At 45.9% G+C, this 23,522-nt stretch overlaps 1 protein-coding gene across 2 annotated transcripts in view; it reads left to right on the top strand.

Annotated features, from left to right (window-relative positions):
* Nucleotides 1-20,102, top strand: part of Glrx3 (glutaredoxin 3) — a 36,290-nt gene extending 16,188 nt beyond the window's left edge. Inside the window, exons 5-11 of one of the 2 annotated variants that reach the window (XM_048338018.1) lie at nucleotides 3,862-4,034; nucleotides 4,478-4,539; nucleotides 6,505-6,543; nucleotides 9,505-9,549; nucleotides 11,207-11,246; nucleotides 11,332-11,424; nucleotides 19,841-20,102. In XM_048338018.1, coding sequence (XP_048193975.1) covers nucleotides 3,862-4,034; nucleotides 4,478-4,539; nucleotides 6,505-6,543; nucleotides 9,505-9,549; nucleotides 11,207-11,246; nucleotides 11,332-11,424; nucleotides 19,841-19,891 — 503 coding nt within the window. In that variant the 3' untranslated portion in view covers nucleotides 19,892-20,102. Of the gene's footprint in view, nucleotides 1-3,861; nucleotides 4,035-4,477; nucleotides 4,540-6,504; nucleotides 6,563-9,496; nucleotides 9,550-11,206; nucleotides 11,247-11,331; nucleotides 11,425-19,840 lie in introns of both variants that reach the window. The other variant, XM_048338017.1, reaches the window with a different exon arrangement.
* Nucleotides 20,103-23,522: the final 3,420 nt, after the last annotated feature.

Here is a 23,522-nt window from a genome sequence, read left to right as displayed (position 1 = left end):
GTTATTATAAAGGTGATGCACAGAGGGATTATGATTCAGATAATGAGTACATTTTCTTTCACACAGTGTCTTCTGTTCTCTCATTTTCTCCTGATTGTTCTTTCCTGTCTCCACTCACGAGGTCTATAGTTCACTTTCATCTGTGTCCTGTGACACTACTCCACTACTGCACTGTTTCACCCTTTTCCCCTTGAGTTCCGTATCCTCTCCCCACCCTCCCAAAGATACACATTTGACCTAGGATACATTTTTTAGCCTTTTTTTGGTTGGTCCTAGGGCTTGACCTTGGGGCCTGAGTGCTGCTGTCCCTGAGATTTTTGCTCAAGCCTAGCTCTCTACCACTTGAGCCTCAGCTCCACTTCTGGCTGTTTTAGTGGTTAATTAGAAAGTCTCACAGACTTTCTTGCCCAGGTTGACTTCGAATAGTAACCTTCAGATCTAAGCCTCTTGCGTAGCTTAGGATTATAGGTGTGAGCCACTGGTGCCCTGCTGTTATTTGAGAGAAGAGTGTAGGCAAGCCCTCCTCCAGAACTCAGAGTTCATTTGGAAAGAATGACTGCCAGGAACACTGCTTTGCTCCCTTTGGGCACTCATTGTGGACCTCAATGCTGCTTGGTTTTGGAATTACTGGCCCCTGCCTTTCTGTTGGTCAGAAAAATATGAATGAATAATATTTAAATATCTTGTGTAGGGAACCATGAAAGCTATTTGCAGAGCCTTTGGTGGAACCTGCAAACGCCACAGCTACACCTGCTTATCTCCAGTTTTTGGGATCAATCTGCAAAGTCATGCAGTGTATTATGTGGAGAGGGTCTCAGTCATCAGAGACCTTCTCCCTGTTCCCTGCTCCTTGAGAATAGGAAAGGAGAAGGAAGAGTTTCTAGAAGTATTAAGATGTCTCTTCCTCTAAACAATGCTTATTCCTCAAACAGGTTAATTGTCAGGGAATTCTTACATAACTATTATAGTTAAACTTTGCAGCAAAGCAGAAGGTGCCTGACCACGTTTCCCCTGCAGTGAGTAGTTAATCTGCCTTGGGTTGGGACAGAAAACGTATCAAGTACAGACAGAGTCTTAAGATATTTGTTGCTGTGCCAGTTAGGCTCATTACTCATGTCAGGAGTGGAAGTGACTGCAGATAGACATGGTGATTCTGTCGCTTAAACATGATTTTTGTACTTTAAGATTTTTTTTTCTCATGCATTTTTCTACAAGAGTGTATAAATACTTTGTTATTAGGAAAAGGCTTTCTTACTACTTTATCCTTAAGCATAACATTTTCAGTCTGCCACTTTAACCCTTAAAAAATGAAACTACCAATCAATCTTTCTAGTCTGCATGTAATTGCCTAAAGCTAAACAAACTAAAGCTTTTTCCTCAGCCAGTTACAGTAGAAATGAGTTAATATATTGGCAGTAGAATAACCATCAGCAATCAGCCGTTAGCTGTTTACTAATGAACTCCCAGATGAATGAGAAAATCTCAGAATCAGTGTTTTACTTCAGGCTGTACATGAACTTAACACTCCAATTGTAGGAAAAGCAACTTTCATGCTAGACAATAAATACTAGGGCCTCATTCCATACATGCACTTCTGAAATATGTTGCAGATCTGGGCTTAGTAGTAGCTGTGGTTTTGGATGGCTGCAGGTAAAGCCATTATAGTTAATCTTATGCTGGATTTTATGATTTGATCTAGAAGTAATTGCTGATTTTGTTAAGTCTTAGCTGCATTTTGAATCTGAAGAATAGATTATTTTCCAGTGAGTTATGACTATGTTTGAAAAGAAGAGTAGGATGGTTCAAACTATTTGAAAAATAATTGGCAAAAATTAGCTTAGGGAAAGAAAAATATCCCTTTTCTGGACTAGACTAATAGGTTTATAAAAGACTGATTCACACTCTTATTCTTCAGTACTAATGTCATAATATAACACAATGTCAAAAGACTATAGAGCAAAAATGTGTCAAAAGTATAATAAAATCACAGAACATAAAGTTGTCACTGTAGTATAGTAAAAAAAATCATATTATGTACTTTAGGGGATGTAAATAGTTTTAGAAAAGAAACTGTCAAGTGAAGACATAAGATGAAAAAGAATACCGTCCGTCTTTTGACAGTTGCTATGCCACAGAGAAGAGGGCTGTAGGAGTCAGTGTACTCTATAGTGGAAGAGAACTCAGTCCTTCATTTCTCATTCATTCTATTAAGAGATGGTAAAGATCATATGTTAACTCAGGAATTGGTACATAAGCAGTGAGAACTATGCCACCGGTTTTCAGAGTGGTTGTTGGCAGGATGTATATGGGCAGGAAGCTCTAGGAGGCTCATCCAGTTACCTTTGCCAACAGTGGGGAGTGGTAAAGTGCTAGCTAGCCTTGAAACCTTGAGCCCCCAGTGGTAAAGTGCTAGCTAGCCTTGGGCTCTCCCCCCCAGTGGTAAAGTGCTAGCTAGCCTTGGGCTCTCCCCCCTCTAGTGATAAAGTGCTAGCCTTGGGCTCTCTCCCCCCTTCTAGTGGTAAAGTGCTAGCTTTGAGCTCTTTCCCCCCCTTTTCCTTCCTCCTCTCCTACCTTCTCTCTTTCTCTCCCTCCTCTCCTCCCTCCCTTTCCCCCTTTCTTCCTCTCCCCTTCTCTCTCCTTCCCTCTCTCACCTCTCTTCTTTCTCTCTCCCTCTCTCCCTCTCTCCCCCTCCCCCCTTTCCTTTCTCCCTCTTTCCCTCCTTCCCTCCTTCCCTCCTTCCCTCCTTCCCTCCTTCCCTCCTTCCCTCCCTCCCTCCCTCCCTCCCTCCCTCCCTCCCTCCCTCCCTCCCTCCCCTTTCCCTTCTCCTTCTCTCTTCCCTTCTCTTCTCCAAGCCTTGAGCACAAAGGCTCAGGGACAAGGCCCAGAGTTCAAACCCTACAAACCAAAATCCCAGCCAGGGGCTTCATCTCTTGTGTCCAGTACTGTCTGCCCTTCTACTAAAAACAGGAATTTTCCTAATAATGAAGACCAACTTTGATAACCGTATACACACACATCTTTAAAAAAATTTTTTTAACTCAGTAATCCTAACTACTCCTGAGATCTCAGGATCATAGTTCAAAGACAGCCTGGGCTGTCTTTGTGTTTGTGAAACTCGTATCTCTAATAAACTACCAAAAAAGCTGGAAGTGGAGCTGTGTGGCTCAAGTGGTAGAGTACTAGCCTTGAGTAAAAGAAGCTCAAGGATGGGCTGGGAATATGGCTTAGCAGTAGAGTGCTTGCCTTGCATGCACGAAGCCCTGAGTTCCATTCCTCAGCACCACATAAACAGAAAAAGCTGGAAGTGGGTGCTGTGGCTCAAGTGGTAGAATGCTAGCTCAAGGCTCAAGGATAGTGCCTAGGCTCTGAGTTCAAGCCTCAGGACTGTCCCTCCCCCCCCAAAAAAAAAGGTGTTAAGTCATATCTGAACATATAAGATAAATGAAGATTTTAATTTATTTTCTCTATACATAGTATTCAGCTATACTTTTACTTATTTTGATCAGTCATGGGGCTTGAACTCAGGGCCTGGACACTGTACTGTCTGAGCTTTTTCACTCAAGGCTAGTGCTCTACTACCACTTGGACTGAAAGTACCACTTTCAGTTTTCTGGTGGTTAATGGGAGAAGAGTCTCACAAACGTTCCTGCTTGGGTGGGCTTCAAACCCTGATCCTCAGATCTCAGCCTTCTGAATAGCTAGGATTACAGACATCAGATCTAAGCCTCTGGTGCCTGGCTTCAGCTATACTTGTGAATGACAAAATAGAGGCAAGCCTTTATGTTCACTAGATAATGTGTACTCTAAGTTACTTTGTGTATGTGTATGTAAGAGTTATTTGTTTTCTTGTTCTTTACCCAGGTTTCAGCAAGCAGATGGTGGAAATTCTTCACAAACATAACATCCAATTTAGCAGTTTTGATATCTTCTCAGATGAAGAAGTTCGGCAAGGGCTCAAAACCTATTCCAATTGGCCTACCTATCCTCAGCTCTATGTTTGTGGAGAGCTCATTGGAGGACTTGATATAATTAAGGTTGGAGTTGAGAAGTCTTTACCTTACAGAGAAATGATACTTTAACAGATACTTTTAAAATGTTTTAATGTAAAGTACAGGGCTGGGGATATGGCCTAGTGGCAAGAGTGCCTGCCTCTTATACATGAGGCCCTGGGTTCGATTCCCCAGCACCATATATACAGAAAACGGCCAGAAGTGGCGCTGTGGCTCAAGTGGCAGAGTGCTAGCCTTGAGCAAAAAGAAGCCAGGGACAGTGCTCAGGCCCTGAGTCCAAGCCCCAGGACTGGCCAAAAAAAAAAAAAAGTAAAGTACACATTTCTCATGGCCGTATCTTTATCAATGTAAACTAGAATAAAAACTCAGCATTTTAGATTATTGGACAGTATTCTACATTATGGGATGGTCAAGGTGATTTCTGTTACTACAAAATTTTCTTAAACTGACAAATGTGTTTACTTTAGGAGCTGGAAGCATCTGAAGAACTAGATACAATTTGCCCCAAAGCACCCAAATTAGAGGAAAGGTAAGTGGTGTAAGTTTTCAACAACATGCCATTTTAGTTAAAAGAACTCTTTTAAATCTTCAGTTTGATATTGTTTATTCTAAATAAAAAGGATTTGGTGTTTGCATGGCCAGGGTCATACTTTTGTTGTTTAGTAGAACTAGTTATGGAAATCTGAGGTCTAATTTGGACTAGAGAAATTTTAGCACCAGCCTAATGGTTGTGCAGAGAATATTTTTCGCTGTTATAGAAATGTTTCAGTGGATTGACTATGCTTTGATTCTCTCTGGATTTGGGAGTTCTGCTCATTGGCTTAAGAATGGCACACAGTGTTTTCTGGTACCCAGTCTGTATGCTACCTTAGAGCCCTGAGTTTGACAAGTTGAGTGGAAAGCTAATGCTATGTGTATTATACTTTCCAGCAGCTGTGAGTACTCCATGTTGCTTTTTTAAGCCATGGTAATTTAGAACTCAGCAGATATAGGAAATTTTTATATCTTTATTCTTATAATAACAATAAAGGTGTTTTTTTTTGATGGATCTTGGTTTTAGGAGAAGGTTTCTTGTAGAAATTTTGGACTTAGGTATTTGAGACTTAGATTTCTCTTGTAATATATAAGTTAAAGTAGAAGTTTAAGAAGGAATTTGCTTTGAAAGTTGCCAGCACCTCAGCCATCCATTGTTGGCTCTTGGGTTTGTAAGATTAACCTCCCCCTCTTATAATGTTCTTGCCATGGAACCTTTTGAAAATTTCCAAAAGTGTTCAATTATTTGTCCCTGATAAACCAATCCTTAGAAGTAGCATTCCATGTATGTCAAACTTGCCTTTGGTGCCACCCTTTCCCAAGTGCCTTGTGCCCTTCTCTGCCTTTGTAAAGAGAACGTGATGACTCTATTTGGACGACAGTGTCCTTCTCTGTAGTCTGGCTGTGTTCTGATGGTTTCCTTGGCTCGTAGAGGCTGTGAACTTCATGAGCAGCTGTGCCTTTGGTATTCCTGGATGTGTACCCTTCATGTACCCTCCTCTGTTTCTTTGTCCTCATCTGACCCGTTCCAATGTGTTGGTTGTAAATCTGTGCTTTTAGACACTGAAGGACAATTGGCAGAGTTGTCTAGAAAGCAGAATTCAGTATATTTTGAGCAATAACTTAATGGCTCTTAGTGAACAAAGTTTGTGGCTGTGTATCCTTGTTCACAACACAGGGTGGTCTATGGATCCAGATAGTTGATTACTCAGGTAAATGATCTGGGCTAGCATCATGCTTCTGAGTCTCCTGCTGTTTTTCTGAGAAGGAGCTAATCCTCTACTGGAAATGTGTCTAGTCTCGTGTGTGACCCAAACTTTTTGCTTGTCCTAGCATTTTTCTGTAGGGACCTGTGGCTTGTCTGTGGCAGTGGAGTGAGTAGAACATGGTGTACAACCCAGTGTCCTACCCTGACTTCCTGAGGTTTGGTCCAAATGCAGATAATTGAAATTCCTGACAGAAAGGTAGATGATGGTGTTCAGCATGTGGCATAAAATGTGGATGAGAATACTGATTTTAGCAGCAAGCTTTAAGTGACAGTCTAATACTCCACATTTTCACTCACTAGGCCTGTCCTTGTGAGCATTGCACAGTGCTGTGATGGGAATGCAGCTTACTGATGTAGCTCAGGAAATCCCGTCTGGGCTCAGTATACAGGCCTCCTTTTGAACAGTTCCTGACTGAATTGGTTATTATTATTTTTTTTAGTGCTGTGAGTTGATGGGCTTAAATTGCAACTTGAAGGAACATTCGTCGCCTTAAAAGCCATATTGTGTTTTACAGTGGCTTGGGGAGAGAATGAAATAAAGGAAAATGTCAATGCATTTGCTTGTTTAATACCACTCAAAGCTGTGAACTGTCTTCCTGCTATCCCTCAAATATGCATGCTACTCATGATTTGGAGCAAAAGTGGTGTTTAATAATTGAGCTGAGCCATTTCATATCAATTTTCTCTCTTTAGGCTCAAAACGCTGACGAATAAAGCTTCTGTGATGCTCTTTATGAAAGGAAACAAACAGGTAAAGAACTCAAAAATGGTTTTATTTGTAATTTCTTTTGATGTTAACATCTGCAACAAGGGGACAGTTAAATCTTCCTTTGCTAGCTTTAGCTAATGAAGCTGTAGTGGTATCAGGAAGTTATCCAGGCCTTAATTGGTGTTTATGGAGATCAAACAAAGTAATCTACATTTTGCTTGACTTTATCATCAACATCTCAGCAGGGTGCATTTCTTTCTTTTGCCAAACTTTGTCAGCTAAAGTGGTCAACATGGTTAACCCTTTGCAGTTTGTTTAGTTGCCACTTGGTTACTCTTCCTTTGAGTGCAGGGACTCTTGTTGAGAACCAGGTAGGACTCTGATTCTTGCCCCTAGATCAGCCCAGTATAAGTGTCCATGGTGGTATGTGAACCACAGTCACAGTCTGCTGAAAGTGTTTGATGACTGAGGAAAACTGTCACCAATTCTTACTTGTACAAGATGGTTCTTGTAAGTTTTTTTTTTTTGGCCAGTCCTGGACCTTGGACTCAGGGCCTGAGCACTGTCCCTGGCTTCTTCCCGCTCAAGGCTAGCACTCTGCCACTTGAGCCACAGCGCCGCTTCTGGCCGTTTTCTGCATATGTGGTGCTGGGGAATCGAACCTAGGGCCTCGTGTATCCGAGGCAGGCACTCTTGCCACTAGGCTATATCCCCAGCCCTTCTTGTAAGTTTTTGATGAAATTTTTTTTTTAATCTTCCTTTCCTTATACAGGGTGGGGGGAGGTGGTAGGGTTCATTGTTACATTTCCATACATTTACAGTATATTCCAATCAGTCACCCCCTCTTTTTTGTTGTTGTTGGTTTGTTTTTCATTTTTGGTGAGTCATGGGGCTTGAACTCAGGGCCTAAAACGCTCAAGGCTAGTGCTCTACCACTTTGAGCCACAGAGCCACTTCCAGTTTGCTGGTGGTTAATTAGAGATAAGAGTCTCATGGGCATTCCTGTCTGGGCTGGCTTTGAACTGTGAGCCTCAGATCTCAGCCTCTTGAGTAGCTAGGATGACAGGCCTGAGCTATAGGCACCCGGCTATCACCCCCCACCCCCTCTTACCATGTTCTTTTTCAGAGGAAATCGCAACATGCTATTTTCACAGTTTTAAGCAATCTGTTGGAAGTGCATTTTGATTTTGGATCACTTCAGTATTTGGTAGATGACTTGCACTGATAGTTGGAACAAAATTATTTTGGGGTGAGGATTATAGTGGCAATTTCCAAAGCTAGCCTTGTTATTGTACTCTGCAGTTTTCATAGCAGTCAAAAATCTGTTAACTTTACTAAATTCTTTGCTGCTTGTGTTTAGGTAAGAAAGCTGGACAGAGTTTAGGTTCTTGTTGAGGTGAGGCAGATGGAGTGAGGATACTGTGTTGTCCTTACCACTCCCAAGATTTCTTGGGCATATGGCTTCAATTTGCCCTTTTTAAAATGGAGGTCTTAGTAATTCACAGGTTGTTTTGAGGATCAGGTTATTGTAAGTGTTGAAGTGAGTACTATTAATGAGACTCATTAGTTAATATAACTAGTTAATGTAACCAGTATATGAGTTTTTTTAATGCATTTATTAAAAAGATTAGTAGTTTTTAGTAATGATACAGTGAATTTTTTGTATACTTGTTTAGGGAATACTCCCCCCCCTGCCCCATTGGCTTTTTTGCTATCATGTGGTTCCAGTCCCTGAGTAGTACATTCTTATTCTTGACATTTCTTTTTTATGGAAGTCCAGAAAGAATTAGTATATTAGCACTATTAGAGCATTTAAAATGTTAGTCTTGTCAGATCTTTTTCACACTTTTCTGGAATTTAGAGGTTATGTGGAATGGGAAAAAATAAAAACAAAAAGACCCTTAAGATTTCTAGAACCTCAGAGTCTTGGTGCCCTATACTGCAAAGATAAATTTAAAAGGTAGGGTTAGAATCCACTTGGAAAATATGATCTTAACTATTAAAAAATGATGAAGTGTGAGGGCTGGGAATATGGCCTAGTGGTAGAGTGCTTGCCTCGCATACATGAAGTGCTGGGTTCGATTCCTCAGCACCACACATATAGAAAAAGCCAGAAGTGGCACTGTGGCTCAAGTGGTAGAGTGCTAGCTTTGAGCAAAAAGAAGCCAGGGGGCTGGGGATATAGCCTAGTGGCAAGAGTGCCTGCCTCGGATACACGAGGCCCTAGGTTCGATTCCCCAGCACCACATATACAGAAAAACGGCCAGAAGCGGCGCTGTGGCTCAGGTGGCAGAGTGCTAGCCTTGAGCGGGAAGAAGCCAGGGACAGTGCTCAGGCCCTGAGTCCAAGGCCCAGGACTGGCCAAAAAAAAAAAAAAAAAAAAAAAAAAAAAGAAGCCAGGGACAGTGCTCAGGCCCTGAGTTCAACCTCAGGACTGGCAAAAAAAAAAAAATTATGAAGTGAATTATTATCTATTTGTGTAACTTAAGAAATGACATTATAGCTGGGTGCTAGTGGCTCACATCTGTAATCCTAGCTACTCAGGAGGCTGAGATCTAAGGATCGTGATTTGAAGCCAGCCTGGGGAGAAAAGTCTGTGCGATGCTATGGCCAATAAAATATTCAGAAAAAGCTGGAAGTGGTGCTGTGGTTCAAGTAGTAGAACGCTAGACTTGAGCAAAAGAGGCTCAAGGACAGCACCTAGGCTCTGAGTTCAAGCTCTAGGACCAACACAAGAAGAAATGACATTAAGTGAGTCTCAGTAGAAAAGAATTTAAGCTTTTTGACCAGTTTTTCAGCTAACATACATTTGTACTGTAATGTGTGTCCACATAAGAAGCAGGGCAGGTGGATAACGAGTTGAGGAAATGTAGCTCAGCCAAACTGGATAATTGCCCTGCAGGCCAACAAGGCATTAGCTATAACCATGCCAGTTGTGACATAGGAAAAAATGTTTGTTTGTTTTTTTTAATTTAGGAAGCAAAATGTGGATTCAGCAAACAAATTCTGGAAATACTGAATGGTACCGGGTATGTAGCTCTTGTTTTCAAATAGCATATGTAAGATGTTCCAGTTTAAGTTCTACCATGGATGCTTAGCGCCTGCCTGTATGCACACATTTTGTGTGTATTTTGCTCTGATGTTTTCTGAATGTTTTAACCTATAATTTTCTGGCTGCTATTCTCACCATGTATTAAGGTCATTACAGGTGACTGTATCATAGGTTGGTTTGAAATTTTATTTAAAACATACTTTCTCTATAAGCACGTACCTCATGTTACTAGATGTGGGAGTCAATAGTCATCTTGAGTCGAAGCACTCCTGAGTTGGAGCTGGATGATGGAGTTTAGTGGTGAAAAACAACCACTTTTAAAAAGGGGCTGGGAAGGTGACTTAGCGGTAGAGTGCTTGCCTAGCATGCATGAAGCCCTGGGTTCGATTCCTCAGCATCACATACACAGAAAAGGCCAGAAGTGGCGCTGTGGCTCAAGTGGTAGAGTGCTAGCTTTGAGCAAAAGAAGCCAGGGACAGTGCTCAGGCCCTGAGTTCAAGGCCCAGAAGTGGCAAAACAACAACAACAACAACAAATCAATCACTTATTAGAAATACTTAGCCCGTATTTGGGTTTTCACATGCGTTTGCTTATTTCTCTTCCTTATTTCATAATTTCTTTTTAAATTAAAAGTTACATTCTGTTTGAGCTTGAAATAGGTTAGCCTGAATATTCAGTGAAGTTACAGATCTTCAAAATATTGCAGTACTCTTGGGCCGCATAAACTTAATACAACTTTGGAGGCAGAAAAGCAAAAAACAGTGAATTTCTTCCAGTGACCATGATACTTCATGGAGAGAAGAGTCGGCTTATTGAGGTCATGGCCTCAAGGCCTCTTTTTCACCCATCCGGTGGTGGAAAGGATGCCGGTCTGTTTGTGGTCTTTTTTTGGTTCTGGACCTGAGGCTTGAACTTAGGGTCTAGGCACTTGTCCCTGAATTTTTATGCTCAAGGCTGGCTGGCATTCTACCACTTGAGCTACAGCTCTGTTTCTAGCTTTTTTGGTGGTTAATTGGAGATAAGAGTCTCAGAGACTTTCCTGCTCCAGCTGGCTTCAAACCAAGATCTTCAGATCTCAGCCTCCTCAGTAGTTGGGACTACAGGCATGAGCCACCAGCACCCAGCTGTGGTCATATTTTTAATGGCCCCCTTTGTTCTTTTTTATTTATTTTTTTTAATTTGTCAATCTCTGGTCTAACCCAATATTGTCTAGAGAAAAATAGACAAATTTGTGTCTTGGAAATGACTTACTCTGTGTAGTACCAGGCAGATTCTGGAATAAAAAATATTCCATTGGTCTACTATAAGTGTTGTTAGCAGTGGTTTCCTTTCCTTGACTTTTTTTTTTTTTGGCCAGTCCTGGGCCTTGGCCTCAGGGCCTGAGCACTGTCCCTGGCTTCTTCCCGCTCAAGGCTAGCACTCTGCCTCTTGAGCCACAGCGCCGCTTCTGGCCGTTTTTTCTGTATATGTGGTGCTGGGGAATCGAACCTAGGGCCTCGTGTATCCAAGGCAGGCACTCTTGCCACTAGGCTATATCCCCAGCCCTCCTTGACTATTTTGGAAACACTAAACAGGTTTTACAAATTTTTGTTCAAAATGGTATTTCTTGTTAAAATGTGTTCTCCTTTTTGTAGTGTGGAATATGAAACATTCGATATATTGGAGGATGAAGAAGTAAGTTCTGAGTTTTCTTTTTCGTTGTTTTAGATTTAATCTGAGGATCTAGAGAATGTTCTCAGGGCTCCTATGTTTTCTTTAGGTGAGGCAAGGATTAAAAACCTTCTCAAACTGGCCAACGTACCCTCAGCTGTATGTGAAAGGAGAGCTTGTTGGAGGGTTGGACATTGTGAAGGTAAGGCCTGTGCATCTGCTCCCTTAAAAATTGTAATATCAGGACTGGGAATGTGGCCTAGAAAAAGCCAGAAGTGGTGCTGTGGCTCAAGTGGTAGGATGCTAACCTTGAGCAAAAGAAGCCAGGGACAGTGCTCAGGCCCTGAGTTCAAGGCCCAGGACTGGCAAGCAAGCAAGCAAGCAATAAATAAATAAATAAAATAAAAATTGTAATCTATCCCATTGAATGGAAGCTGTAGCGCTGTCTCACCCTCATCCCTCCACCTTCCTTCAGCCTCTCTGTCCGCCTCTCTGTGCATGCGCTCTCCTTCCTGTTGTTCTGACCGGCACTCTGCGCTGGCTTTCCTAACCTGTTCTGTAGGAAGCGTGTGGAAACTCACCTCCCCGCCCCGCGTCTGCCTGTCATCCTGTGCTTTCTCAGCTCTGGATTTTCTTGCATAATCTATACTTAGGGTCTTCTGAGCTTCAGGGCCCAGCTTTCCTGTAAATACATAGATTCTTCTAGCCAGAAGCAGGTTTGTCCTCCTGAAATTGTGATTCTTGGTTTTTATCTTTCTTTCTCATTTCTCCGGGCCGTTGCTTTTCCTCTTCCACTGGCACTTGGGTACAGAGTGAAGATGAGGAGCTGGAAATGACAGCACTTACCTGGTCTTGCCTGCTGCGCCATGACGGTGCCAGAATCTTTTTCTGTTTTGGGGGAGGGTGAGGTGAGGCAGGACCAACATTTGAACTCAGAGCTTCTCACTTGGCAGACAGGTGCTCTACACTCGAGCCCCCCCCTTTTTTTTTTATGGTTTGGCTGTCTTTTATTTTATTTATGTTCCTGTACAGAGGGGTTATAGTTACATAATATGGTATTGTCATATTTGTTACACCCTTCCTCATTTTTCTTTCCCTTTCCTAGTTCAGGTAAGCATATATGCAATATCCAGTGTACCAAAATCATATACAGTGACCACAGGGGGTACACCAAAGGAAATTCACCTAGTACATTAAACATAATGACAACAATAAAATCCTCTCCATCTCTTGGAGTTCAGTTTGCTTATTAGCCTCATCTTATGTAATCATATGTATGTAGCTGTTGAGCTATTGTGATCCTCTGATAGGTCTATCCTAGACCTTTTAATGTTTATTTAGTAATTGTTTGGCTTTAGAGACATAATGTAAAGTCGCTGACCAAAACATGGAAATATTACTTGAAAGGAAATTTATTATTTTACATACATTATCTCTACTGTTCCCCCCCACCCCCAAACATCCACATATCTGGGAAACCATGCATCTTTGTTCTCTTGTGTTCTAGGCTTGTCTTGCTCAACATTATTTGTTCAAGATCTGACCATTTCCCTGCGAATGCTATTATTTTATCATTCCTAATCGCTATGTAGTATTCCATTGTGTACAGGTACCATATTTTTTGGATCTATTATCTGTAGTGGGGCATCTCGGTTGTTTCCAAATTTTGGCTATTGTGAATTGTACAGTGATAAACATGGATGTGTAGATGTCTTTGTGGTATCCTGGATCCTGTTGTTCAGGATAGATGCCTAGGAATGGTATGGCTGGGTCATAGGGTATGTCTATGCTGGGTTTTTTTTTTTTTTTTTGTTTTGTTTTTTGGCCAGTCCTGGGCCTTGGACTCAGGGCCTAAGCACTGTCCCTGGCTTCTTCCCGCTCAAGGCTAGCACTCTGCCACTTGAGCCACAGCGCCGCTTCTGGCCGTTTTCTGTGTATGTGGTGCTGGGGAATCGAACCTAGGGCCTCGGGTATACCGAGGCAGGCACTCTTGCCACTAGGCTATATCCCCAGCCCCTATGCTGGGTTTTTTGAGGAACCTCCATACTTTTCTCCAGAGTGGTTGTACTAGTTTACACTCCCACCAACAGTGGAGAAGGGTTCCTATTTCTCTGCATCCCCTCCAGCGTTTGTTGTTGCCTGAGTTCAGAGTATAGGCCATTCTGACTGGGGTGCGGTGGTGCGGGGCTAGATTTATCTCCCCTGATGTGGGGATGCTAAGCTTACTCCCTTATCAATGCTCCCCTTTTCACCCTCTCCCCTGGGCGCCTGACCTGCATGTGGCCAAGGTGGAGCGAAGGGACACGGGCTAGCCTAAAGTGCACGTGGCCGAACGAGATCCCCTTTTCCTCCCTCCTTACCCACCAAGGAAGCCAGGCGCACACGGATCTTGGAGAAGCAATCCGGTTTAATCGGGAGGGGCTTACAGTAATAAAATGATGATGACGAGGATTGAGCATGAGCTGCGATAGGCTGGCGAGCTTGTCCATCCAAGAGCAGCTCCCAAGGACCTCCCTCATGGGCTAATGTCACTTCCCATAGTACCGCCCTGTGTGCTCGTTGGCGCAAGGTGGGGGATGGTCTCAAAGCTACCCCTTCTGGTCCCGGACCCAGAGGAGATAGGTGTGGCTCACTTCCACACTGCCCCAGTGCTGGGGGAAGGGCGGCCTCTGGGGAGCGCTCTCTAAGGCCAAGATGAATCCCCAACAGGTTGGTATCTCAAGGCTGTTTTTATTTGCATTTCCTTTATTGCCAGGGCTGTTGAACATTTCCTCATTTGTTTCTTTGCCATTTTTATTTCTTCTGTGAAGTCTCTTTAGCTCCCTTGCCCATTTAATAATTGGTTTACTGGGTTTGGAGGGGGTTAGTTTCTTGAGTTCTCTGTAGATGACGGATATTAGGCCTTTGTTGCTTTGCTGGTGAAAATCTTTTCCTGTATGGTTGGCTGTCTTTCTAGTTTAGTGGCTATGTCTATAGCTGTGCAGAAACTTTTTATTTTGTAGTAGTCCCATTTGTTGAGTCTCTCCCCTGTCTGTTGTGCCCCTGGGACTCTTGTCAGGAAGTTCTTGCCTATGCCTATAAGTTCTAGTGTCCCACTCTGTCCTTCAGTAGTTTCTGGGTTTCAGGTCCTTAATCCATTTTGAGTTGATCTTGGTGCATGGTGATAGGCTTTTGGGTCTACTTTGAGTTGACTGCCCAGCTTTCCCAGCACCAGTAGTTGAAGAGGCTCTGTTTTTTCCATTGTATGTCTTTAGCTCCTTTGTGTCAAATATCAGCTGACTTCTAAGTATGTGGATTTATTTCTGGGTCTTCTGTCCCATTCCATTGATCTTCGGGTCTGTTTTTATGCCAGTACCAGGCTGTTTTTGTTATGATGTTGAGCCACCTTCTACCCTTTTTGCTTGGTCGTTCCCCCTCCCCACCCATCACCCCCAGTTCTGGGTTTGAGCTCAGGGCCTGGGCACTGTTCTTAAGCTGTTGCTGCTGCTGCTTTTTTTCTTTTGAAGATTTCCAATAATTTTATTGGAAGTAGCAATTAAAATGTTGAACACTACAGTGAACATACAAAATAAAAATAACCCTGCAAACTATATATTATTTGATGACAAAAATGGGAAAACAGTTGCTTCTTAATAGATATAATGATTTTTCATTGGCCTCAGTTTTGCTTCATAAGGACTAAGGGGTCTATTTTTGTTATAAACAGTTTAAGCAAACTTAAAATACTAGACTAGTGGGCTGATTTGATATTGTTTACTAGGGAATCATGAAATGATTTTTGGACAAGTTGCTATCCATATTTCTTTCAGTAACATATATCACTAAAATGAGATCATCAGGTCAGTGTGACAATTTGTGACTCTAGGAAAATGCATGAACTGTCTTTCAAAGACCTCATCCAGCCTAGTTTTCCTTCTGGGGCCCTCTTTGTATGTGACCACTCTAAAGCTGCTTTCGCTCAAGGCTAGCACTCTACCATGAGCCACAGCGCCACTTCTGGCTTTTCCTGGGTATGTGGTACTGAGGAATGGAACCCAGGGCTTCACGCATGCTGGGCAAGCACTCGACCACTAAGCCACCTTCCCAGCTTCTCTGGTTGTTTTTTTGGGGGGGGGGGCAGTCCTGGGCCTTGGACTCAGGGCCTGAGCACTGTCCCTGGCTTCTTCCCGCTCAAGGCTAGCACTCTGCCACTTGAGCCACAGTGCCGCTTCTGGCCGTTTTCTGTATATGTGGTGCTGGGGAATCGAACCTAGGGCCTCGTCTATCCGAGGCAGGCACTCTTGCCACTAGGCTATATCCCCAGCCTTCTGGTTGTTTTTTGAGGTAGAGTCTCATATTTTGCCTGGGCTGCTCTGGGTCCTGATACTTGTTTCCTTCTTTCCTCTATACCTGGGGCATGCTGGTTGTACCCATCATTCACAGCCTTTTCTTTGAGATGAGGGTGGAGATGTCTCACAAGTGTTGTTTCTTTTTTCTCTGCTGTGGCCCAGCCCAGGACCAGAATCCTCCGTATCTCAGACTCCCATGTAGGGAGTGGCCAGCGCACCACACGTGCGTGCCCCACTGTTGATGGAGATGGGGATCTCGCACACCTTTAGCCCTGGCTGTCCCGGAGCTGTGAGCCTTCCAGGGAGGTGGGGCGGTGGTCCTAGCACCTGCTGCTGGCAGGGCTTTTGGCTTGTTTAGAGAACACTGTTTCTTACAGATGTTTGAGTGTTTGGCATTCTATGTATTTCAGGAGCTCAGTAAAAATAGTGGTTGGGTGGATAAAGATTTTAATTTACTTCTTTCAGTTTGCTTTAATAAATTCCCATTGTTTTTATAATTAAATAGTTGTACAAAGAGGTTTCACTTCAAGTCAGATTATGAATATAATGCATCTTGCTTAGTCTCACCCCTTCCATCATTTGCCACCCTCTTTTCTAATCCCCACCTGTGGGATTTTGTTTTTGTTTTTGTGCTGGTCCTAGGGCTTGAACTCAGGGCCTTGGGTACTGTCCCTTAGCTTTGTATGCTCAAGGCTAGCGTTTTACCACTTGAACCATAGCTCTACTTGAAGCTTTTTGGTGATTAAAGGTCTCGCAGACTTTCCTTCCTGTTCTGGCTCCAAGCCACAATCCTTGAACTCAGCCTCATTTAGTAGCTAGGATTACACATGTGAACCACTGGCACCCAGCCACTGTGGGCATTTATTTATTTTTGTGCCAGTCCTGGGGCTTGAACTCAGAGGTACTATCCCTGAGCTTTTTTGCTCAAGGCTAGTGCTCTATCTACCACTTGAGCCACAGTTTGATTTTTGGCTTTAATTGGAGATAAGAGTCTCACAGATGGGCTGGGGATATGGCCTAGTGGCAAGAGTGCTTGCCTTGTATACCTGAGGCCCTGGGTTCGATTCCCCAGCACCACATATACAGAAAACGGCCAGAAGTGGCGCTGTGGCTCAGGTGGCAGAGTGCTAGCCTTGAGCAAGAAGAAGCCAGGGACAGTGCTCAGGCCCTGAGTCCAAGCCCCAGGACTGGCCAAAAAAAAAAAAAGAGTCTCACAGATTTACCTGCTGTCTTGAAACCACAATCTTCAGACCTGAGCCTCTTGAGTAGCTAGGATTACAGGCGTGAGCCCCTTGTGCCCTGCTCCTTCACTGTGTTTTAAGCGGAGGTGAGGAGGAGAGGGGGAGCCCTGCCTACTAGCTAGCATGTGTGCTTCACAAATGTGTTGGTTAGCCTTGTCCTGTCACCGGGAGCGTTGACAGCCTAGAACAGCCCACCCTGGCAGAGTGTTAGGAGGGAGGTGGCGGGAATTCGGTCTGAGCAGTTTGAATGGACCGCCGCAGGTGGGTCAGGTTGCTCCTTGAGGGCGGGAGGCTTCCTTAGACTTCCCTCCTCCTCCCTCAGGCTCTGCTTTCTTCCTTCCTCCTCCTCCTCCTCAGACCTTCCTGCTCCCTCAGACTCTTCTCTTCTTCATCCTTTCCTTCTCCCTTAGACCTTCCTGCTCCCCCAGATCTCCTCTTCCTCCCGCAGACCTTCCTCCTGCCTGCTTGCCTAGGGGCTTCTCCGAGCTCTGGTGTTGGAGTTAGGTTATGGAATAAAAGTTTGCAGCACATTATCTTGTAGTAAAAAAGAATTGTGCTTAAAGCTATAATGATGGCATGTTTTGCAACATCACTTGTGTCCTTGACTGCACAGGCTAGCTTGTCCTATTGCTGCACCTGTACTGGGTTTGTTTCCTATTGTGCCGGGGTTTATGTCACTTGAAACAAGCCAGTGAGTCATTTTTCCTAGTGAGTGGTTTCATTCCTGGAGAAAAGGATGTTTAACAGTATTAAAGGTTTCGAATAGCCCCGAAGCATCAAAAATAGATCTGCATTTGTTATTTATAGAAGTATCTTACTTTTGTAAGACACACTGTCTTTCAACCCCAAATTCTCTTGAGTCTGTTTTTGTCTGAGTGTTTTATGGTCTGTTCCTTGGCCATTGGTAACTCTTGGGAAGATACAATCAATAAATCTCATTGAATTTGAAAGCCAAGCTCTGTGAGTTCTTAGGTATATAGCAAGGTGTTAGATGATTTTTTATGTTGACTGCTCAGAAAACATGTACATTTGGAGGTTTTGTGGTATTGCTAACTATTTTTATGGGATTAACTCTTATGTTGCTACTTGGTTTGTTCCTTAAGAGAATTTTTTTTTTTTTTATCTTGGGTTCAATGGAAATATGTTCCAGATGAGCTAATTCTGGCTGTTTTCTGTTGGAGCATTGAGTGCATTTTGTTGATTGACTAAATGACGGTCATTTCGAGTGAGCCTTGGGCAAGATGCTTCTAACATGTGCGTAGGGAGTGCCCCTTTCCTGTGGAGAAGGGCAGTTCATCAGGGCACTGCCGCGTGCGCGGGGCTGGAGCAGCGTGCCAGGAAGGAGGGAAGGGTGTGTGGATCAGAGCCACTGCTGCCTCATGGCCGGTGCGGTGCTAACCTGCTCCCTGCCCAAGCTCGGGGGCCCCGCATCCTGCTCACTCCAGCTGCCCCCCTCAGTGCAGAAAGCAGAGCTGCGCCGAAGCCTCACGGCTGAGTGGGCCGGCTGGCACTCCATGGCACAGCCAGCGTCAGCCCTGGAGCTGGGCTCCCTACCCCTGAGCTGCACGGCCCACCGGTCCTCAGAACGGCGCTCCTGGGCCTGTGAGCACAGCAGGAATGCTACCCTCTTATTTTCATCTTTAACTGGGGCTTGAACTCAGGGTCCCTCACATTCACTTGTGTTTCTTGCTCACTGCTGGTGCTTTCCCTCGAGCCATGCCTCCAGTCCTGCTTTTTTGCTGGTTAATTGGTGATAGGATCTTGTAGACTTCTACCTACACTGGCTTCAAACTGCAGTCCTCCAGAGTAGCTAGGATTGCAGGTGTAAGCCACCAGGCCCTGGCTGGAAGTCTCCTTTTTAATAGGTAACAGATCTCAGGGTGACGTTGAAGGGTTTGGAATGGCCAAATCCTGCCCATTTGATTTGAGCGGTTCTGCTGGTTGATTTTTATGCTGTTTAGTGATGACAAAGGTCTTTATGTATTTATTTATTTTTGCAGGTCCTGGAGCTTGAACTGGCTTGAAATGACAAAGGTCTTGACAAGCAACTCCCACTTATATTTTGTTGTCCTCTTGACGCGTGTTGGTTTTAAATTGAAAAAATAGGCGCAGGAAGTGGGGATCTTATCTTGTCCGCCATTCCAGGGTCTCTTGGTAGCTCTTGTGTTATCCCATCTCTGTTCTTGAATTACTGGTGTGTGTGTGTGTGTGTGTGTGTGTGTGTGTGTGTGTGTATGTGTACACTGTAGCTTGAACTCAGGGCTTCACGATATGGTTAGCTTACTTGCTCATTCACTGCGTGGCATTTTACCACCTAAGCCATGCCCTTAGCTGGGCATTTTGCTGGTCAATTGGAGATGAGAGTCTCAGGTTTTTCTGCCTGGGCTGGAAGAAGCTTTGACCCTCTTGCTTTAGTCCCCCAAATAGCCTCCATTACCTATTTTCCTCTCCCTCATTTACTGTTGTAACTTAGAGGACTTAAGTTACAGCAATAAACTGTCCAGTTTGCTTTGTTTGCTAATGTAGTCTTGGCTTTATAATACCGTTAAAAACATAGCAGCCTGATGGTATAATATATAGCCTTTTTGTAAGCGAAGCGTATATTGTTTATTTATTTATTTATTTTTGTTTTGTTTTTTTTTTTTGCTTTTGGCCAGTCCTGGGGCTTGGACTCAGGGCCTGAGCACTGTCCCTGGCTTCCTTTTGCTCAAGGCTAGCACTCTGCCACGTGAGCCACAGCGCCACTTCTGGCCGTTTTCTGTATATGTGGTGCTGGGGAATCGAACCCAGGGCCTCATGTATACGAGGCAAGCTCTCTTGCCACTAGGCCATATCCCCAGCCCCGAGAAGCATATATTGTTTATGAAAACATATATAAGTGGCTTGTAGTAATCATTTTCTACTTACATGTATTTCAAGCTCTACTTTGGATGACACATTAGTATCCAAAGTCTTACAGGTTAGGTTCCTTCTGGTTTTCAGATATAAATAGATGTAACCCGGGTTGTTTAGATGCTTTTTATATACGCATATATGTTTTTGTTTTTAGGAGCTGAAAGAAAATGGTGAATTGCTGCCTGTACTGAGAGGAGAAAATTAATAAAGGTTAAACGCAGTATCCACTTCTTGCAAGACATATTTAATTACAGCGGAGCAGTTCATGATTTAGTCCTCAGAAATGGACTAAGAACAGAAAAATGCTTCTTACCAAGTTATGCTTTGTGAATTTCACAAGGTTGTATTACATAAATGTATGTTACATTTTTTCCATCAAAATAGAATGCAATAAATATCTTCAAATTGAATGAAAAGCATTTGTGTAGGACAGTGTGTCTTTGTAATGTTGAGTGTATGCTGACTGTGAGCATTTTTCTTCATTCCGGGTGGCAGTTAGGGAAGAACATGGAGAACTAAGGATGGAGCCGGCAGCACCGGTCCCCAGCCCAAGGGCTCCCCCTGCTGGCCACAGATCTCCTTACAGCCTCGGGAAGATTGAGCGCAGACATTTGCTGGGCGGCCGGCCGGGCTGGGGGTGATCTGGGCTGCGGCGACATCGCAGAGGCGGCCCAGGCGGTCTGCCATTCCGCATTCCGGTTCCTTGCCGGAAGCCCGGGGAATCCATGGCCAGGAGCCTCTGAGAACGCGGGCTCCCTCGGCCAGCAGGTTACCTGTGCAGGGACGTGTGCAAATCATGGAAAGACTAATGTTTTTGTGGGCTCGTTTTTAGATGAAATGGTTTGTATGCACTTTGGTCTTTTCTTTTTTGGTACTGGGGATCGAACCCAGGATGCTGCCCTTAGCTAGGCAAGTGCTTTGCCACTGCGCTCCATCCCAGCCCGTACGCACCTTTTTATGAGCTATCTGTTTTTCTACCTACTCACTGTAAAAATGAATTATCAAGGTGATGGACAGAAGAACGGGCGGCTGTGACGGAGAGCCGTCGTCTTGTTTGCTTCATGCACTTACTTGATTCATCGTAACGAACACCTTGCTTTAGCCACAGCTTAGAAACACGCCTGCTGAGGCTTTCCCGGGGCAGGCCTGCGTCTGCGCTGGCGTCCATTGGTCAGTGGTTTGGCACTTAGGGCACATGGCCGCCTTTTTGCTGTCCTTGTCTGTGGGCTGTCTGGTAGTGACTTAGGTTAGCCACGGATTCAGTAGTACAACACAGCCCTTCTCCAGGCTGCCCCCACCCTGCTGTGACGGCCGAAGCCCATGAGCCACGCAAGTCTGAAGGTGGCTGTGGCCCGCTTTCCACTGGGGGTGGGGAGGCCGGGGGCCGGGCTTTCCACTGGGGGTGGGGAGGCCGGGGGCCGGGCTTTCCACTGGGGGTGGGGAGGCCGGGGGCCGGGCTTTCCACTGGGGGTGGCGAGGCCGGGGGCCGGGCTTTCCACTGGGGGTGGGGAGGCCGGGGGCCGGGCTTTCCACTGGGGGTGGGGAGGGCCGGGGGCCGGGCTTTCCACTGGGGGTGGGGAGGCCGGGGGCCGGGCTTTCCACTGGGGGTGGCGAGGCCGGGGGCCGGGCTTTCCACTGGGGGTGGGGAGGCCGGGGGCCGGGCTTTCCACTGGGGGTGGCGAGGCCGGGGGCCGGGCTTTCCACTGGGGGTGGGGAGGCCGGGGGCCGGGCTTTCCACTGGGGGTGGGGAGGCCGGGGGCCGGGCTTTCCACTGGGGGTGGCGAGGCCGGGGGCCGGGCTTTCCACTGGGGGTGGCGAGGCCGGGGGCCGGGCTTTCCACTGGGGGTGGGGAGGCCGGGGGCCGGGCTTTCCACTGGGGGTGGGGAGGCCGGGGGCCGGGCTTTCCACTGGGGGTGGCGAGGCCGGGGGCCGGGCTTTCTGGCCTTGGGGTACAAATACTGCTCTTGAGAACTCTCCCCTAAGACGAAGACTAAAGTTCACAGTTAACTGAGATTTTTCTGTTTTTTACTTTAGGGGGTGTGTGCAAATCATGGGAAAACATATTTTTGTGGGCTCACTTGAAGATGAAATGGTTTTTACATACCTTCTTATGAGTTGTCTGTGGATTCAAGGTATCCTGTTTTCCTACCTACTCACTTTAAAAATGAGTTATCAAGGTGATGTACAGTTACACACGCAAGGTAGTGTACCTGTTCACTCTCAGTTCACCTCTTCACTATCACAGATTTGATAAACGAATGCATTCAAACAATGCATAACTTGTAAGCAGTGCCTGCTTCCACTCTGGGAAGCACTGATAGCGCCGAGGCCGTGGCTCTGGCTCGGAGGAAGGCCTGGCCGCCGCTTCCGGCGGGACTCCAGGCAGCCTCTGCTGAGGGTCGGGAGATCGCCACCGTGTCCTGCGTGGAAGTCCGCTTGCACTTTTCGTCTCTTTGAGTTCTGCTCTTAGCTCTGAGGGCCTGGGTAAGTGGGGTAACAGACATCTCGTGAAAGTGCTGTCGATACACACGCCACCCCTGCTAGCCTCTTTTATTAGGTATAATTTAAAAAGCAAAATCCCAGTGCCAGATGCACCTGACCTTCCCCTATTGTATTTCAAATGAGCTTGTGAGCGTTACAGTTGAGGCTGCCCTTGTACAAATGTCGGTGTTTTTAATTCTAGAGAAACATGTTCTAAGCATTTGAGGAACCCATCCAGTTAAACGCTGCTGCTGCTGCTGGGGTTGGGGGTTTAGCTCAGTGGGAGAGCACTGTGTGGCAAGTGCAAGGCGCTGAGCTCAGTCCTCAGCTGGGGGGGGAGGGGGGAGATGGAGCTGCATGTACGCCGCTGCGTGCGCCACACTGGCTTGTCTGTGTGCTCCACACTGGCTTCTCTGTCTGTGTGTGCTCCACCCTGGCTTCTCTGTGGTGTGTGCTCCACACTGGCTTGTCTGTCTGTGTGTGTTCCACACTGGCTTGTCTGTCTGTGTGTGTTCCACACTGGCTTGTCTGTGGCGTGTTCCACCCTGGCTTGTCTGTGGCGTGTGCCACCCTGGCTTGTCTGTGGTGTGTGCTCCACCCTGGCTTGTCTGTGGTGTGTGCTCCACCCTGGCTTGTCTGTGGTGTGTGCTCCACCCTGGCTTGTCTGTCTGTGTGTGCTCCACCCTGGCTTGTCTGTGGTGTGTGCTCCACCCTGGCTTGTCTGTCTGTGGCGTGTTCCACCCTGGCTTGTCTGTCTGTGTGTGCTCCACCCTGGCTTGTCTGTCTGTGGCGTGTTCCACACTGGCTTGTCTGTGGCGTGCGCCACACTGGCTTGTTGGCTGGGCGGTGGCGGCCTCCCCGTGGGTGCTGTTAGTTGCGTCCAGCTTGGCTGGTGTAGACAGACTTGAGTGCTGGGCACAGGGTGGGGAGCAGGCTGTGAGCATTTGGCCTTGAAGACCTGAGGACTGTCCGGACGTCCTGCAGCCTTTTGGGGCCCTCTCCCGCTTGGCCTGCCGCAGGGAGACCAGCCCCTGCCCACACAGAGCCCCCCTCGCCGGGCGAAAGGAAGGAGCCAGAGGGGCCTCAGGAGGGCCGCTAACGCCGGGCCTGTGGGCTTGGGCCTGCAGCTTTGCAGAGGTGGGTTCCTGGCTGTCACCACCTGGGGAGTGGAGGCTGCAGGAGTGGACCCTTCAGCACAGCAGTCCCCGCCGGCTTGCCTCGAATGGACAAGCGAGGAGCATGCACAAAGCCTGCGAAAGGACTCTGTGTAGGTAGGTGCTGGTGAGCTGGTGTAGATAGGTGCTGGTGAGCTGGGAGGGGATGTGACCCCCCCATACTGCAGCGAGCTCTCCCCA

Source organism: Perognathus longimembris, chromosome 2, assembly GCF_023159225.1.
Source record: "Perognathus longimembris pacificus isolate PPM17 chromosome 2, ASM2315922v1, whole genome shotgun sequence".
NCBI lineage: Eukaryota > Metazoa > Chordata > Mammalia > Rodentia > Heteromyidae > Perognathus > Perognathus longimembris.
Note: the sequence above shows the minus strand (reverse complement) of the source record. Positions and strands in the feature narration are given on the sequence as shown.